This window comes from Hyla sarda, chromosome 11 (genome assembly GCF_029499605.1).
Source record: "Hyla sarda isolate aHylSar1 chromosome 11, aHylSar1.hap1, whole genome shotgun sequence".
In the NCBI taxonomy this organism is placed as follows: Eukaryota; Metazoa; Chordata; class Amphibia; order Anura; family Hylidae; genus Hyla; species Hyla sarda.
The window spans coordinates 95,430,800-95,447,672 of record NC_079199.1 but is presented as its reverse complement, the minus strand read 5'-3'; the positions used below and the strand labels follow the sequence as shown (position 1 = coordinate 95,447,672).

Genomic DNA, 16,873 nt, shown 5'->3' with positions numbered 1-16,873 from the left:
GGAGGGGCGGCAACCGGTTTCACGCTCTGAGGCGCTTCCTCTGGCCCGTACGGGCCAGAGGAAGCACCTCAGTGCGTGAAACCGGTTCACCTGTTCCACCATTGCTCCCTGTGTATCTGTCCTGTATGTTTTACCTGTCCTAGCTCTGGAATAAAGCCGAAATTTGAAGTTGTATCTTGGTCCGCGGTGAGTGCATTATCTCCGTTTCTTTTTACCATTTGTTGGACTTTCTGCACTGCCTGTTTGATAATAGCACCGCCGTTACTCTTAGCAACCATTCCAGGACAGATACTGATTTGCGGTTTGTTCATCTGTACGCCATTAGCGTTGCCGGACTTTTTAGCATAAGCGGTGCCGGACTTTTTAGCATAAGCGGTGCCGGACTTTTTAGCATTAGCGGTGCCGGACTTTTTAGCATTAGCGGTGCCGGACTTTTTAGCATTAGCGGTGCTGGACTTTTTAGCATTAGCGGTGCCGGACTTTTCCGTTTCTTGTGTGAAGATAGTTACTTAGATTTAGGTAGAATATAGGTTAATAAATGTTGTTGCTGCTCAGGTTGAAGATAGTGGATGCTACAGGCACTCACCCGACCATCTAGTGTGAGAAGTATGGAGTCACTCTTGATGTCTCTGTGGATCACGCCCTGGGAGTGCAGGTACACCAGAGCTTGCAGCACGGACTTGCAAACAGTAGCAATCTGCTCCTCATTTAATCTGAAAACAGAACAATAAGCATTAATCTTGGAATATAAACCACTGGCTGCATGTCAAAATACCGATTGTTTCTTATGACTAATAATGGAAAAGTTCCAAGGTCTATTCTACTGCGTCAACGTTCAAGCAATACTAATCAGATTTAATTTGTTACGCTTTCTTTATAGTTATCCAATTACTATTATTCTAGTAGGTCTGGTATGGTGTCGTTCGGCTTTGTTCACACTACTGTCATGGTTTAGAACATTTAAAGACAGTGCCGTACCCATCAAACTAAAGACACAGACTTTGTGCTCCCTCAGTATTAGAGATAGCAGCAGGGAGGGGGAGAGAGTCGCACACCAGCTCAGTGCACAGAGGGGAGAGAAACCTTGGAGGACAGCACATATATAAAGACAGTGCCGTACCCATCAAACAAAAGACACCAACAGTGCCCAATGGACCCTGTTGATTCACATTGGTATCGGTCAGGTTCCATCACGGTGTCTGTCATTTTGATGGGAAGAACAGTGCTACCATTGCTTTTCTTCACATCAAATCTGATGGAACTACCGACGGGGCCTCTAGCGGTACTGTGAACGCAGCCTTAAAGCGTACCTTTCATCAAAAGAACTTTTGATCCATTATAGATTAATGTATGCAGAATAACTTTCCAATTACATGTTATTAAAAAATATGCTTCATTCTATTTAATTTTCCACTTTAAAAAAATGACCACTAGAGGTCCCCCTACCGGTCCTGGCCGCAAGCCCTTTTTTTTTTTATAGATTTCAGACTCATGCTGGAGTCGTAAATCTCAGACTGCAGCCGGGACACAGACAAGCTCAGCACTTCTCCCTGCCTGTCAATCAGACAGGCAGGAACCAGCACTGTGCTCATAGCACAGCAGGGCATACTCCTGACTCTGCCTTACTGCATGCCCTCATTCATTTTACTATCCGAGCTCCGATCTTTCTTCTCTCTGCACATGCAGTTGGAAACAGAGAGGAGAAGATTCAGAGCTGCCAGCTGAGCTTGTCTGTGTCCCGGCTGCAGTCTGAGATTTAGGACTCTGGCATGAGTCTGAAATCTATAAAGGGCTTGTGGCCAGGACTGGTAGGGAGACCTCTAGTGGTCATTTTCTCAAAGTGGAAAATTAAGTAGAAAGAAGCATATTTTTTTAAAACATGCAATTGGAAAGTTATTCTGCAGACATTAATCTATAATATATCAAAAGTTTTTTTTTTTATGAAAGGTACCCTTTAAAGGGGTACTCCACTGCCTCAGCGTTCGGAACATTATGTTCCGAATGCTGGATGCGGGTGCCAGGGCTACTGACGTCACGGTCATGCCCCCTCATGATGTCACACCACGCCCCCCCCCCCAAAACAAGTCTATGAGAGGGGGCGTGATGGCCACCATGCCCCCTCCCACAGACTTGCATTCAGGGGGCATGGCATGAAATCATGAGCCCCAGTGCCCGCACTCAGTGTTCGTAACAGCGTTCAGAACATTTTGGTGGAGAACCCTTTTAACTAGAGGTGCAGAGCTCTCTTTAGGGCATGTTTAAAGTGAAACTCTAGAAAACTTTCTTCGTTGTTAAAAAATACCTAATAGGGTCATGTAACATTTCAGTGCTGTTAGTTTGTCTCTGTATTAACTGGTGAGTTACATCAGAAACCACTCGAGCCACTCAAAGGCAAGTTCCCAAGATGCTCTTTACATTATAGGTCCAGACTTTGAACACTTTTGCACTGAATTTTTTTTTTTGTTTCCTGAATGCAAAATGAAGCAACTTTCTAAAAAGTCATTATTAGAAGGCTCAGACTTCCGTGGACTACAGGATGACATCATTATCTACCAGATCCCACCTACTAGCTATCGGACCCCTCCTAGCTCCATCTGCTATCTTTAAACAATCAGGATATATAATAGATATACACCACCCCTGAGGCTATGTTCCCACACTGCATTTGTTCACACATTGCGTTCTCTATGAATAGCCTATGGTGCACTATACAAGCAAAACAGAGTGCATTTTTAAATATTGTGATATTTCACATCTGTAATTTGTACATTTGCTATAAAAGAAACATGCTGGGTGACAGTCCCCTAAGGCTGGGCTTACACATAGTAATTGGTCAGTACCTGGTTAATGATTTTAGCCAAAACCAGAACTGGTTCCAAAATACAGAGAAAGGTACAAATCTTTTCATCTTGGCTTTGGAGGAAATACCTGACCAACATACTATGTATGAACCCAGCCTGAGGGTGGGGATTCCATAATTTTTGCCTCCTCAAGAACCTAGAAAAGAAGGAGGCCCTCAGGAACCTAGAAAAGAAGGAGGCCCTCAAAAACCTAGAAGAGAAGGAGGCCCTCAAAAACCTAGAAAAGAAGGAGGCCCTCAAAAACCTAGAAAAGAAGGATGCTATCAAAAACCTAGAAAAGAAGGATGCTATCAAAAACCTAGAAAAGAAGGAGGCCCTCAAGAACCTAGAAGAAAATGGGTCCCTCAAGAACCTGGAAGAAAAGGGGTCCCTCAAGAACATAGAAGAAAAGCGGTCCCTCAAGAACCTAGAAGAAAAGGGGTCCCTCAAGAACCTAGAAGAAAAGGGGTCCCTCAAGAACCTAGAAGAAAAGGAGGCCCTCAAGAACCTAGAAGAGAAGGGGGCCCTCAAGAACCTAGAAGAGAAGGAGGCCCTCAAGAACCTAGAAGAGAAGGAGGCCCTCAAGAACCTAGAAGAGAAGGAGGCCCTCAAGAACCTAGAAGAGAAGGGGTCCCTCAAGAACCTAGAAGAAAAGGAGGCCCTCAAGAACCTAGAAGAGAAGGAGGCCCTCAAGAGCCTAGAAGAGAAGAGGGCCCTCAAGAACTTAGAAGAGAAGGAGGCCCTCAAGAACCTAGAAGAGAAGGAGGCCCTCAAGAACCTAGAAGAGAAGAGAGCCCTCAAGAACCTAGAAGAGAAGAGGACCCTCAAGAACCTAGAAGAAAAGGAGGCCCTCAAGAACCTAGAAGAAAAGGAGGTCCTCAAGAACCTAGAAGAGAAGGAGGCCCTCAAGAACCTAGAAGAGAAGAGGACCCTCAAGAACCTAGAAGAGAAGGAGGCCCTCAAGAACCTAGAAGAGAAGAGGACCCTCAAGAACCTAGAAGAGAAGGAGGCCCTGAAGAACCTAGAAGAGAAGAGGGCCCTCAAGAACCTAGAAGAGAAAAGGACCCTCAAGAACCTACAAAAGAAACTTTCCTATTGATAGGGGCCAGAAAAATAGATGATACCTGACTAAAATATCATTGTCAAACAAATGGGTGTCGGATTATAAGGATTTTATTGGACTTGGAATGGACAGAGGGTTCTGGTTGAACTGTACCTTTGGCACCAGTCTTGTTTACACAGTAGATCCAGTCACAATCAAAAACCTAGAAAAGAAGGAGGCCCTCAAGAACCTAGAAGAAAATGGGTCCCTCAAGAACATAGAAGAAAAGCGGTCCCTCAAGAACCTAGAAGAAAAGGGGTCCCTCAAGAACCTAGAAGAAAAGGGGTCCCTCAAGAACCTAGAAGAAAAGGAGGCCCTCAAGAACCTAGAAGAGAAGGGGGCCCTCAAGAACCTAGAAGAGATGGAGGCCCTCAAGAACCTAGAAGAGAAGGAGGCCCTCAAGAACCTAGAAGAGAAGGAGGCCCTCAAGAACCTAGAAGAGAAGGGGTCCCTCAAGAACCTAGAAGAAAAGGAGGCCCTCAAGAACCTAGAAGAGAAGGAGGCCCTCAAGAACCTAGAAGAGAAGAGGGCCCTCAAGAACTTAGAAGAGAAGGAGGCCCTCAAGAACCTAGAAGAGAAGGAGGCCCTCAAGAACCTAGAAGAGAAGAGAGCCCTCAAGAACCTAGAAGAGAAGAGGACCCTCAAGAACCTAGAAGAAAAGGAGGCCCTCAAGAACCTAGAGGAAAAGGAGGTCCTCAAGAACCTAGTGTCACGATGCCGGCTGGCAGGTAGTGGATCCTCTGTGCCAGAGAGGGATGGCGAGGACCGCGCTAGTGGACCGGTTCTAAGCCACTACAGATTTTCACCAGAGCCCGCCGCAAAGCGGGATGGTCTTGCTGCGGCGGTAGTGACCAGGTCGTATCCACTAGCAACGGCTCACCTCTCTGACTGCTGAAGATAGGCGAGGTACAAGGGAGTAGGCAGAAGCAAAGTCGGACGTAGCAGAAGGTCGGGGGCAGGCGGCAAGGTTCGTAGTCAGGGGAGATAGCAGAAGTTCTGGTACACAGGCTTTAAACACACAAAACGCTTTCACTAGGCACAAGGGCAACAAGATCCGGCAAGGGAGTGCATGGGAGGAGACCAGATATAGCCAGGGAGCAGATGGGAGCCAATTAAGCTAATTGGGCCAGGCACCAATCATTAGTGCACTGGCCCTTTAAGTCTCAGGGAGCTGGCGCGCGCGCGCCCTAGAGAGCGGAGCCGCGCGCGCCAGCACATGACAGCAGGGGACGGGAACGGGTAAGTGACCTGGGATGCGATTCGCGAGCGGGCGCGTCCCGCTGTGCGAATCGCATCCCCAACGGCCATGACAGAGCAGCGCTCCCGGTCAGCGGGACTGACCGGGGAGCTGCAGGGAGAGAGACGCCGTGAGCGCTCCGGGGAGGAGCGGGGGCCCGGAGCGCTAGGCGTAACAGTACCCCCCCCCTTAGGTCTCCCCTTCTCTTTGTCCGGTAGCTGCCTCCCCTGGGATGAGGACACCGGGAAAGGATGGAGGGATTCCTCAACGGCAGGCAGAACAGCAGGAGTAGGAATGGGGAGAGAGGGCAGAGGGCGAGACCTGGCACGGGGCAGTGTGACACCAGGACGAGGGCCATGAGGGGACACAGAGGCTTGCCTGATGGGACTGGGAGGGGGGGAGAGGCATTTCCTGTGGCAGGCAGAGTCCTTAATGACCTTAGGGGGACCGGATACAGGAGGAACCACAGGGTCACGGCAGGGAGTACTGGGAACCGGTTGAAGGCAGTCCTTGGAACAAGAGGGACCCCAACTCTTGATCTCCCCAGTGGACCAATCCAGGGTTGGGGAATGGTGTTGAAGCCAGGGTAGTCCAAGGAGAACTTCAGAAGTGCAATTAGGAAGGACAAAAAATACAATTTCCTCGTGATGAGGTCCGATGCACATTAGGAGGGGCTCCGTGCGGTAACGCACGGTGCAATCCAACCTGGCTCCGTTGACCGCGGAAATGCGGAGTGGCTTGACAAGACGGGTCACCGGAATGCGGAATTTATTCACTAAGGACTCCCGAATAAAATTCCCAGAAGCTCCAGAGTCCAGGCAGGCCACGGCTGAGAGGGGAGAGCTGGCAGAAGTAGAAATCCGAACAGGCACCGTGAGACGTGGAGAAGCCGACTTAGCATCAAGAGACGCCACACCCACGAGAGCTGGGTGCGAGCGTGCGTTTCCCAGACGTGGAGGACGGATTGGGCAATCCACCAAAAAATGTTCAGTACTGGCACAGTACAGACAAAGATTCTCTTCCTTACGGCGATTCCTCTCTTCCAGGGTCAGGCGAGACCGATCCACTTGCATGGCCTCCTCGGCGGGAGGCCTAGGCGCAGATTGCAGTGGAGACTGTGGGAGAGGTGTCCAGAGATCTAAGTCTTTTTCCTGGCGGAGCTCTTGATGCCTCTCAGAAAAACGCATGTCAATGCGAGTGGCTAGATGAATGAGTTCATGCAGGTTAGCAGGAGTCTCTCGTGCGGCCAGAACATCTTTAATGTTGCTGGATAGGCCTTTTTTAAAGGTCGCGCAGAGAGCCTCATTATTCCAGGATAGTTCAGAAGCAAGAGTACGGAATTGTATGGCGTACTCGCCAACGGAGGAATTACCCTGGACCAGGTTCAGCAGGGCAGTCTCAGCAGAAGAGGCTCGGGCAGGTTCCTCAAAGACACTTCGGATTTCCGAGAAGAAGGAGTGTACAGAGGCAGTGACGGGGTCATTGCGGTCCCAGAGCGGTGTGGCCCAAGACAGGGCTTTTCCAGACAGAAGGCTGACTACGAAAGCCACCTTAGACCTTTCAGTAGGAAACTGGTCCGACATCATCTCCAAGTGCAGGGAACATTGCGAAAGAAAGCCACGGCAAAACTTAGAGTCCCCATTAAATTTGTCCGGCAAGGACAGGCGGAGGCTAGGAGTGGCCACTCGCTGCGGAAGGGGTGCAGGAGCTGGCGGAGGAGATGGTTGTTGCTGCTGTAGCTGTGACTGTACTTGCTGTAGTTGTGACTGGAGTTGCTGTGTCATGGTGGTCAAGTACGACAGCTGGTGATCTTGTTGGGCGATCTAACGAGCTTGCTGGGCGACCAGCGTAGGGAGGTCAGCGACAACTGGCAGAGGAACTTCAGCGGGATCCATGGCCGGATCTACTGTCACGATGCCGGCTGGCAGGTAGTGGATCCTCTGTGCCAGAGAGGGATGGCGAGGACCGCGCTAGTGGACCGGTTCTAAGCCACTACAGGTTTTCACCAGAGCCCGCCGCAAAGCGGGATGGTCTTGCTGCGGCGGTAGTGACCAGGTCGTATCCACTAGCAACGGCTCACCTCTCTGACTGCTGAAGATAGGCGAGGTACAAGGGAGTAGGCAGAAGCAAAGTCGGACGTAGCAGAAGGTCGGGGGCAGGCGGCAAGGTTCGTAGTCAGGGGAGATAGCAGAAGTTCTGGTACACAGGCTTTAAACACACAAAACGCTTTCACTAGGCACAAGGGCAACAAGATCCGGCAAGGGAGTGCATGGGAGGAGACCAGATATAGCCAGGGAGCAGATGGGAGCCAATTAAGCTAATTGGGCCAGGCACCAATCATTAGTGCACTGGCCCTTTAAGTCTCAGGGAGCTGGCGCGCGCGCGCCCTAGAGAGCGGAGCCGCGCGCGCCAGCACATGACAGCAGGGGACGGGAACGGGTAAGTGACCTGGGATGCGATTCGCGAGCGGGCGCGTCCCACTGTGCGAATCGCATCCCCAACGGCCATGACAGAGCAGCGCTCCCGGTCAGCGGGACTGACCGGGGAGCTGCAGGGAGAGAGACGCCGTGAGCGCTCCGGGGAGGAGCGGGGGCCCGGAGCGCTAGGCGTAACACCTAGAAGAAAAGGAGGTCCTCAAGAACCTAGAAGAGAAGGAGGCCCTCAAGAACCTAGAAGAGAAGAGGACCCTCAAGAACCTAGAAGAGAAGGAGGCCCTCAAGATCCTAGAAGAGAAGAGGACCCTCAAGAACCTAGAAGAGAAGGAGGCCCTCAAGAACCTAGAAGAGAAGAGGACCCTCAAGAACCTACAAAAGAAACTTTCCTATTGATAGGGGCCAGAAAAATAGATGATACCTGACTAAAATATCATTGTCAAACAAATGGGTGTCGGATTATAAGGATTTTATTGGACTTGGAATGGACAGAGGGTTCTGGTTGAACTGTACCTTTGGCACCAGTCTTGTTTACACAGTAGATCCAGTCACAATCTCACATCTATTTTATAGACCTTTATAGGTTAATTATGCCATTTTGTCATTGGATTATTAGTATTCTTTGAGTTAATGCGATATTTTAATTTGCACATACCTGGTCTGTGATACAATATCAGTCAGAGCACCTCCTTGTACGTACTCCATCATAACCCACAGTTCTTCTCCCACCAGATAGCTCTTATACATCTCCACCACATTGGCATGCTGGTAATCCCGCATGATAACAACCTACGCACCACACAAAGAGACACTTGTGTCAACAATCACAGAAACCGGCTGCCAAATAAATATAAAAGGAGAATGCAACCACAATGACTGATGATATAAGGAGAGTATGTAAAGTTAAACAACGTGAGTACTAATACCAATACACAGTGAGAAACACGCCTGTTGACATATATCTTTTAATAGATTGAATTTGCACAAAGTCAACTGTTCTATTCTCATATGTAGGAAAATGTAAAGGGGTACTCTGGTGGAAAACTGGTGCCAGAAAGTTAAACAAATTTTGAAATGACTTCTATTAAAAAAATCTTAATCCTTCCAGTACTTATCAGCAGCTGTATAATACAGAGAAGTTCTTTTCTTTTTTAATTTATTTTCTGTCTGACCACAGTGCTCTCTGCTGACACCTCAGTTCATGTCCGGAACTGTCCAGAGCAGGAGAGGTTTGCTATGGGAAATTGTTCACATATTATCACATTAAGTCAACCACCAGTTGATTTAAAAAAAATTATAAGAATTTCCACCGGAGTACCCCTTTAAACAACCCCAACTTGTTCACCATGAATAACACACAGATAGCAACGTTTCTGTAACCGGCCTGGCTGCCTAACGAAAGAGTCTGCAGTGCCCATGGCATCTCCATCAGTTTGACCTCCTTCAGTCAACTCCATAGCTGTCTACTGCAAGAGCTGATGGTGCCTACTGCACCCCCATTTGTTACCGCAGAAAGGCAATGGTCCTTTGTAGCTGTCCAGGACCAAATTTACTTGGGTTTAAAGGGGTACTCCGGCCCTAAGACATCTTATCCCCTATCCAAAGGATAGGGGATAAGATGTCTGACCATGGGGGTTCCGCCGCTGGGGACCCCCCCAATCTGGCATTCGGCACCCACCTCTTCGAGCTGCACGCCAGCGTGCAGCTCGAAGAGGTGGGTGCCAAATGCAAGATTGCGGGGGTCCCCAGCGGTCAGACATCTTTTCCCATTATCCTTTGGATAGGGGATAAGATGTCTTAGGGTCAGAGTACCCCTTTAACCACTTATGTGCCACCCAAACCAACCCCCATTGAACAGGTCATGGTGTTCATAATCACCAGACAACAATCAGCTTTTCCGATGAGTTCTTCCTTTCCATGTAATTTTATGCATTGAAGACCTTGTTTTTATTTCAGGAAAAATGTAGCATTAGATCATGCCCAATTAAATGAATGGGATTATAGTTTGATGTTGGCTAATAGAAAGTGTTCGAAGCGTTAGACTCTCTACAATTATCTTCATATGCCACAATAAGTTGTATAAATCAGACACACAACCTTTAAAGTGTACCTCTCATGAAACAAACTTTTTATATATTAAAGATAAAGCCCTACTGAACAACTTTTTAATTGCTTTTATTTAAAAAAAAAAATCCTCCTTTCATGTTTTTTTTTTACTTTAAAACCTCTCCACTAGGGGTCTCCCTAGCAATCCTGTCAGCAAGCATTTCGGACTCAGTGAGTGTGTCTGAAATCAGCTAGTACACAAGCAGGGAGCAAACAGAGAGGATACATTCCCTCTTCTCTTTTGCTCAGTTCCTCTCCCCTCTGTCCACTTTCCACATGGCTAATTATATATGCACTGCTCTTCGGACTTGTGTTGCTATGACAACCTCCCCTGCTCTCTGCTTACAACTGCACTACCGAAGAGCATAGAAAAAAAGGTATTTTTAGGGGGTTTTAAGGCAAAATAAATGCAGGGATAGACTTTGTCAAAGTCAGGGACAGATGGGGAGGGGGATTAGGGAAAGTTTAGATGGTGATAGGTACTCTTTAACATCAATCCATATCGGCAAAACTGGGGTCAACCAATTTATTTTTTTAGATTTTGTCTGTCATTAAAATAGCTGTGGTCGCCCTGATCACAAATCTTTTTACAGTTTCTTGATGCACCCCTCCGTTCCTGAGATATAAGGGTTTATAATTTGTCTGAGAATTCAGGGAATTAGTCAGATGGGCGTGAACTTAACTTTAATAATGAAAGTGGCTATCCGGTAATAAGTGGGATTATACAGTCAGGGGGTGTGCGTTAGGTAGATATGCCCCCCCATGGTACAACATCCCCTGACTGTACAATCCCGTCCAGTCACTCTCAATATTCACATTAAAAGGGGTACTCCGGCCCCAAGACATCTTATCCCCTATCCAAAGCGGTCACGCCCCCTCCCATAGACTTGCATAGCGGGGGCGGCGCATGATGTCAGAAGGGGGCGGAGTCATGATGTCACAATACTCCGGTCCCGTGAATGCAAGATCCTTTGGATAGGGGATAAGATGTCTTAGGGCCGGAGTACCCCTTTAAGTTCACGCCCATCTGACTGATTCCCTGAATTCTCAGACAAACTATAAACCAACATCTCAGGAATGGGCATGCGTATCAAGAGACTGTAAAAAGGTGTGTGATCAGGGTTACCCCAAGCCTTTTAATGATAACGTAATCTTATTTTTGGGTGGTTGGCTACAGGTCCTCTTTAAACAGATGACTATATGGACCTGAAGTACTTACCTCATTAAACAGAAGCTCTCTCCTTTGTTGCTTTCTTAGGTCCATCATTTTTACGGCCACCTGGCGCCCACTGTGCTTCTCTCGAGCAATGCAAACAACTCCAGTCGACCCTTCCCCAATTTTCACATAGTCCTCTAGTAGCAGACGGGGATCTCCCTTATCTACCACCATCCGAAGTGCTGTCTTGAACTGCTCATGGGTTACCACTGCGGTGTCCTGGTTACCCAATGGGAATTTGTTAAAGGAGTCCTGACATAAATGGAGGTTGGTGGAGCTGGTTTGAATGGGGCGGCTACGTGGAGAACCGGCAGGAGAAGGCCTGCATGGTCGGAGAGGAGATACTCGCTCTGATGGTGTCCCTGAAACAACCCTTGAGAAATCGGGAGCTAAATGATCAGGTGGAAGAGAAGCAGCTTTGGCCAAAATTCCTCTTGCAGATAATAGGGGTCGATGATATTCCTCGTTCTATGAAGAGAACATAAAAAACACTCCTGTTAGTATATGACAATGCTGATACATTTTTCCAACACCCACATAACAGCACATACTAAAGGGTAAGATATCAACAGTCAAATAGATAAAAAGCATACAAAATCCTTCGGGTGACAGACAATCACTATTGATCGGACAGCTGGTAAATTGCACCTTAGGGCGGCTCCCTCGTGTCTGGCTAGAGGCTCCGTTCACCCCAGCCTTATAAACCAATTCACATAGTAAAAAATGACACTTACACAGGGATTGGTTACACGTAAATTTTTATCCAATACTTTTTCACTTCATACAAAAGTATAATAAACAGGACATTGAAACATATATTCACCCGGTGCCAAAGTCTCTAGGATTCCATTACTGGTACAGCATCTTTAGAATGTTTTCATCCCCATCTGGGACCCTCTCTTCCTGACCGTTTTAGATAGCCTCCCTCTGTGCACAGATGAAGCGCTCACTTGCACGCGAGCTGCGGTCGATCAGGACGTTTCAGGAGTTGCCTCCCTTTCTCATCCTCTCTCGCCGTACCAGTAATGGAATCCTAGAGACTTTGGCACCGGGTGAATATATGTTTCCATGTCCTGTTTATTATACTTTTGGATGAAGTGAAAAAGCATTGGATAAAAATGGACATATAAAGCAATCCCTGTGGAAGTGTCATTTTTTTACTATGTGAAGGGGGTAATGGTGGACAGGGGATTGGCTGAATTGGCTATATAGATAAACTTATAGTTACATCTGTCGATAGGTACTGCCCATTCTATGATTTAATTTTAGTCACAAAAAACACACTAGGGCTTATTTTCAGGGTAGGGCTTATTTATTTATTTACGGTATGTACATTGAACAACATTTAACGATATTTACCCCCCCCCCCCATCATCATCATGTGATGGGTGCAGCTCTGCCCCCCCCCCCCCCCAACGTCCCCCGCCACCGGTTTATCAGCCCAGCGCTGCACCCCACATCGGGAGACTAATCGTATGCCACCCGCGAGCACAGCTTCTCTCCCCCCCCTGCCAAATAATTATCACTACTTGTACTTTGTATTCCTGTGCCCGGGCTGCAAATATTAAAAAACAAATTTTAACTCTACCTTCGTCCTCCGTTCCCCCGTTGCTAAGGAACCGGCTTCATGGTCCCTCCGCTGTTCTTGCTGCTTCCTGGGGATGGGAACGTCACAGAGCCTTCAGCCTATCACCGGCCGCAGCGATGTCCCGCCTCGGCCGATGATAGGCTGAGCCTACTGTCATGTAAGAAGCCGGCCGGCTCCTCACATGACAATGCGCTCAGCCTATCATCGGCCGAGGTGGGACAACGCTGCGGCCGGTGATAGGCTGAAGGCTCTGAGACGTCCCAACGGGGGAACGGAGGACGAAGGTACGGTAAGTTAAAATTTGTTTTTTAATATTTGCAGCCCAGGCATTGCCTAGGTCAGTGGTCTTCAACCTGCGGACCTCCAGATGTTGCAAAACTACAACTCCCAGCATGCCCGGACAGCCAACGGCTGTCCGGGCATGCTGGGACTTGTAGTTTTGCAACATCTGGAGGTCCGCAGGTTGAAGACCACCGGCCTAGGTCTTATTTTCGGGGTAGGGCTTATATTGCAGCCCACCCCAATAATCCAGCTAGGGTGTATTTTCGGGGAAACAGGGTATTTCATGTTTATTTTTGGCTCTGTGACCTCCTACCCTTACATTGCACTCTTTGGGGGAGATTTATCAAAACCGGTCCAGAGGTAAAGTTGCTGAGTTGCCCACAGCAACCAATCAGATCGTTTCTTTAATTTTTAACAAAGCCTCTGCAAAATGAAAGAAGCGATCTGATTGGTTGCTATGGGCAACTCAGCAACTTTACCCCTGGACAGGTTTTGATAAATCTCCCCCTTTGTTTTTATTGCTTTACATCCTATAAGAAAGAGGATCGCACTCACCAGGAATTCAACTCTTTATTCTGTCACCGATACGTAAGGCATATACATGAGTGGAGGCGGGGGAGGGGGGGGGGGGCAGGAGCTCCTGTCCCCCCCGCCTCCACTTATGTATATGCCTTACGTATCGGTGACAGAATAAAGAGTTGAATTCCTGGTGAGTGCGATCCTCTTTCTTTGTCTTCATTTGAACTTTCATCCTTCTGTTTATGGAGACGCACCACTATAGGCAACCCTCTAGCTAGCCCCGCAGCCCCCTCGGATGCTAAGAGTGCCAGTAGCCTTTAATTCTGGTAGTGCCGGGTCCATTTTCTTCTTACCTTGATAATGTTGTAGGAGAACACTTCAGACCCCGACCGACCAGCAGAATGAGCCAAGACAAGTGCCAAAACTTTTGATATATCTCTATGAATACCAATTTTTGTAATACAGTGATCCCTCAACATACGATGGTAATCCGTTCCAAACGGACCATCGTTTGTTGAAACCATCGCATGTTGAGGGATCCGTGCAATGTAAAGTATAGGGCAGTGGTCTACAACCTGCGGACCTCCAGATGTTGCAAAACTACAACACCCAGCATGCCCGGACAGCCGTTGGCTGTCCGGGCATGCTGGGTGTTGTAGTTTTGCAACATCTGGAGGTCCGCAGGTTGTAGACCACTGTTAGAGGAAGTTGTACTCCCCTGTCCCCGCCGCTCCGGACCGTCACCGCTGCCCGGGATGTCGCCTTCCATAGCGGTCGGCGCGTCCCCGAGGTGTCTCCGACGCACCAGTAAGGCCTCTGCTTCCCTGGCATCCGCTCTCTCCATCGCCGCCATCACGCCGCTCCGCACGCCGCTCCTATTGGATGACGGGACGGCGTGCGCAGCGACGTGATGACGTCGATGGAGAGCGCCGACGATGCAGAGGATCCCGAAGAGGATGCGCCGGAGCCCCGAGGACAGGTAAGTGATCGTCAGCAAAGGGCACGGGGCACCGTAAACGGCTATCCGGCGGCAGCTGAAGCAGTCTGCGCTGCCGGATAGCCATTTATGTGATGGCCCCGACATACAAAAGCATCGTATGTTGATGCTGCCTCTGAGAGGCCATCGCATGTTGAAATTATCGTATGTCGGGGCCATCGTAGGTCGGGGGGGGGGGGGGTCACTGTATTCACTCTATAAAAAACACATGTACACTTGGCCGATCCTGCAAGTGTATCATGGGAGCTAGATGACTGACGAACAAGTGTTTGACAGATTTTGCTCTAATAAGTGTAAGGAAAACGTAAGACTCAAGGATTCAAAGATCACCGACGAGGACAGGATGAACTCAGGTCAAGATACTCCATAATTTTTATTAGCCGCACATTCTAGTGAACCCATTCATAGTACACGCGGCTCGAGACACAATACTATACCTAGCAATTAAGTTATTTTCAGAATTGGCGTAATTACAGAACGGGTTGATAACAAGTGACGTTCCCATGATGGTATGTAAATCAGAAGTCATCTGTATCTTACAGCAAGTGTGATGTCCCAGTACTGGATATAGTCCCGGACAGTACTTAGGCCCTGTCAGGTTGAGTCCCTCTGTGTCCTAGGGGCCCTTCTGCAGTGTCTCCCCCATAGTACTAAATATTAGCATAGTATTATGTGTAGTCTGTATAAAGGACCTTTAAGTCAGTCACATGATAATGTGTTCACCTGATGTGTTTGTTACCCAGAGAGCACCAGCTAACCAGGTGACCTGCAGCTTGACCTATGGGCTTATGGCTCAGCCCCCCTTTATAAGAGGGGGAGCCATTACAATCTCTCTCTTCTACCACACTTCCTACTGAGGTACAGTAAAGACCAGACGTCTCAGAGCCAGTGTCCAGCACATCTGGAGGCCTCAAGCCTAACCCACAGCCACAAGTCAGTAAGTCAAGTCATCTATGTCTGCTGTCACTACATACAGTCAAGTCTATTATAGTCAGCTTGGCTGTCCTAAAGTCTGTCAAAGTCACTACAAGTCCCAGCAAGCTGAGAGGTCCTCCTGTGTTACTGGCCACCTCTCTGGGATCCTGGCCGAGCTGTAAAGACTATTTCCATCTGTCTACCTGGTCTTGGACTATTATTACCTTTCCTAACCTAGGGATAGCAGTGCTACCGTTCGGGTGGTAACTGGGAAAACCACGTCCTGGTGTCACGAACATTTAGGAGTTAGTAACTCCATACACCTCACCTTCACACCCTGTGGCTCACCACACAAGTGTGGTGTCCCCAGTACTGTATTGCATACTGTACCTTGGTTGGGGGTCCCCAAAGTCAGAGTTCCTAGGAACTGTGGAGGTCCGCTTCCCTAGTCATCCCCTAGTCACCTCTCAGATAGTTAAAGGGGTATTCCAGGCAAAACCTTTATATATATATATATATATATATATATATATATATATATATATATAATCTCAACTGGCTCCGGAAAGTTAAACAGATTTGTAAATTACTTCTATTAAAAAATCTCAATCCTTCCAATAGTTATTAGCTTCTGAAGTTTTTTGTCTAACTGCTCAATGATGATGTCACGTCCCGGGAGCTGTGCATGATGGGAGAATATCCCCATAGGAACTGCACAGCTCCCGGGACGTGAGTCATCAGAGAGCAGTTAGACAGAAAACAACAACTCAACTTCAGAAGCTAATAACTATTGGAAGGATTAAGATTTTTTTAATAGAAGTAATTTACAAATCTGTTTAACTTTCCGGAGCCAGTTGATATGTATAAAAAAGTTTTGGCCTGGAATACCCCTTTAATATTCTGTTAAATTACATGTAAATGCTGTATATAATATGTATGCTTACCTTCATAGCGTCGCAGGGCCTTAGTTCATGGGACTCGGGTTAGTACTCTATGGTAGGTAAAAGGACCTTTGGAGGTTCATGGGTCATGTGATTACCCATAACACTTTGTAAAGCTGATTGACAGATGGTATAGACCAATCCTAAAATGGCCAGCCCCTGCCCATATAAGGGAGCTGCAGCCAATAATCGGGCTCTTGGGCTCTTGTTCCTGAACTGCAAAGCAAGCAGCACATTTCTTTCCTAAATCCAGTGGATCTGTGCTTAACAAAATCCTACTAAGCTAAAGAACTTACAAAAGTCCCAACCATTCGTCAATCTCTGCTAAGCTGTATATAGAATTTGTTATAATGACTCTTCCTGCTATCCCATGTTACAGAAAATCTTCAGTAAAGTTTCCGAAAGTTTTCAGCAAAGCTCTGGTTGTGGAGATTCCCGTTATTCTACATCTCCCTATCGCTTTTGGGAAGGGTGGCGATAGGCCAAGCATCACAGTATTAACCCTCACTCTGGCGTCACGACCGACAAGAGTTAATCACATCCTTGATATACCGCATAGCAATACCCCAACTGCCATACACCCCCCCAAGGCACCACACAAGGCTCAGAGATCTCGAGTCAACTCGGGTAGAACACATTCTCTGCTGTTTACTCCATAGAGACCTCAGAAGCCTGGAGGTCTTCTCCCTCTTCTCCCT

General features: G+C 47.8%; 1 protein-coding gene across 5 annotated transcripts in view; it reads right to left on the bottom strand.

Annotated features, from left to right (window-relative positions):
* Window positions 1-16,873, bottom strand: part of PAK6 (p21 (RAC1) activated kinase 6) — an 83,102-nt gene that overhangs the window by 9,598 nt on the left and 56,631 nt on the right. For all 5 annotated transcript variants that reach the window (XM_056546177.1, XM_056546179.1, XM_056546178.1 and 2 more), the window contains exons 4-6: window positions 10,937-11,401; window positions 8,267-8,400; window positions 587-713 (exon numbers count right to left, since the gene is read on the bottom strand). In XM_056546177.1, the coding sequence (XP_056402152.1) occupies window positions 587-713; window positions 8,267-8,400; window positions 10,937-11,401 (726 nt within the window). The remainder of the gene's footprint in view (window positions 1-586; window positions 714-8,266; window positions 8,401-10,936; window positions 11,402-16,873) is intronic.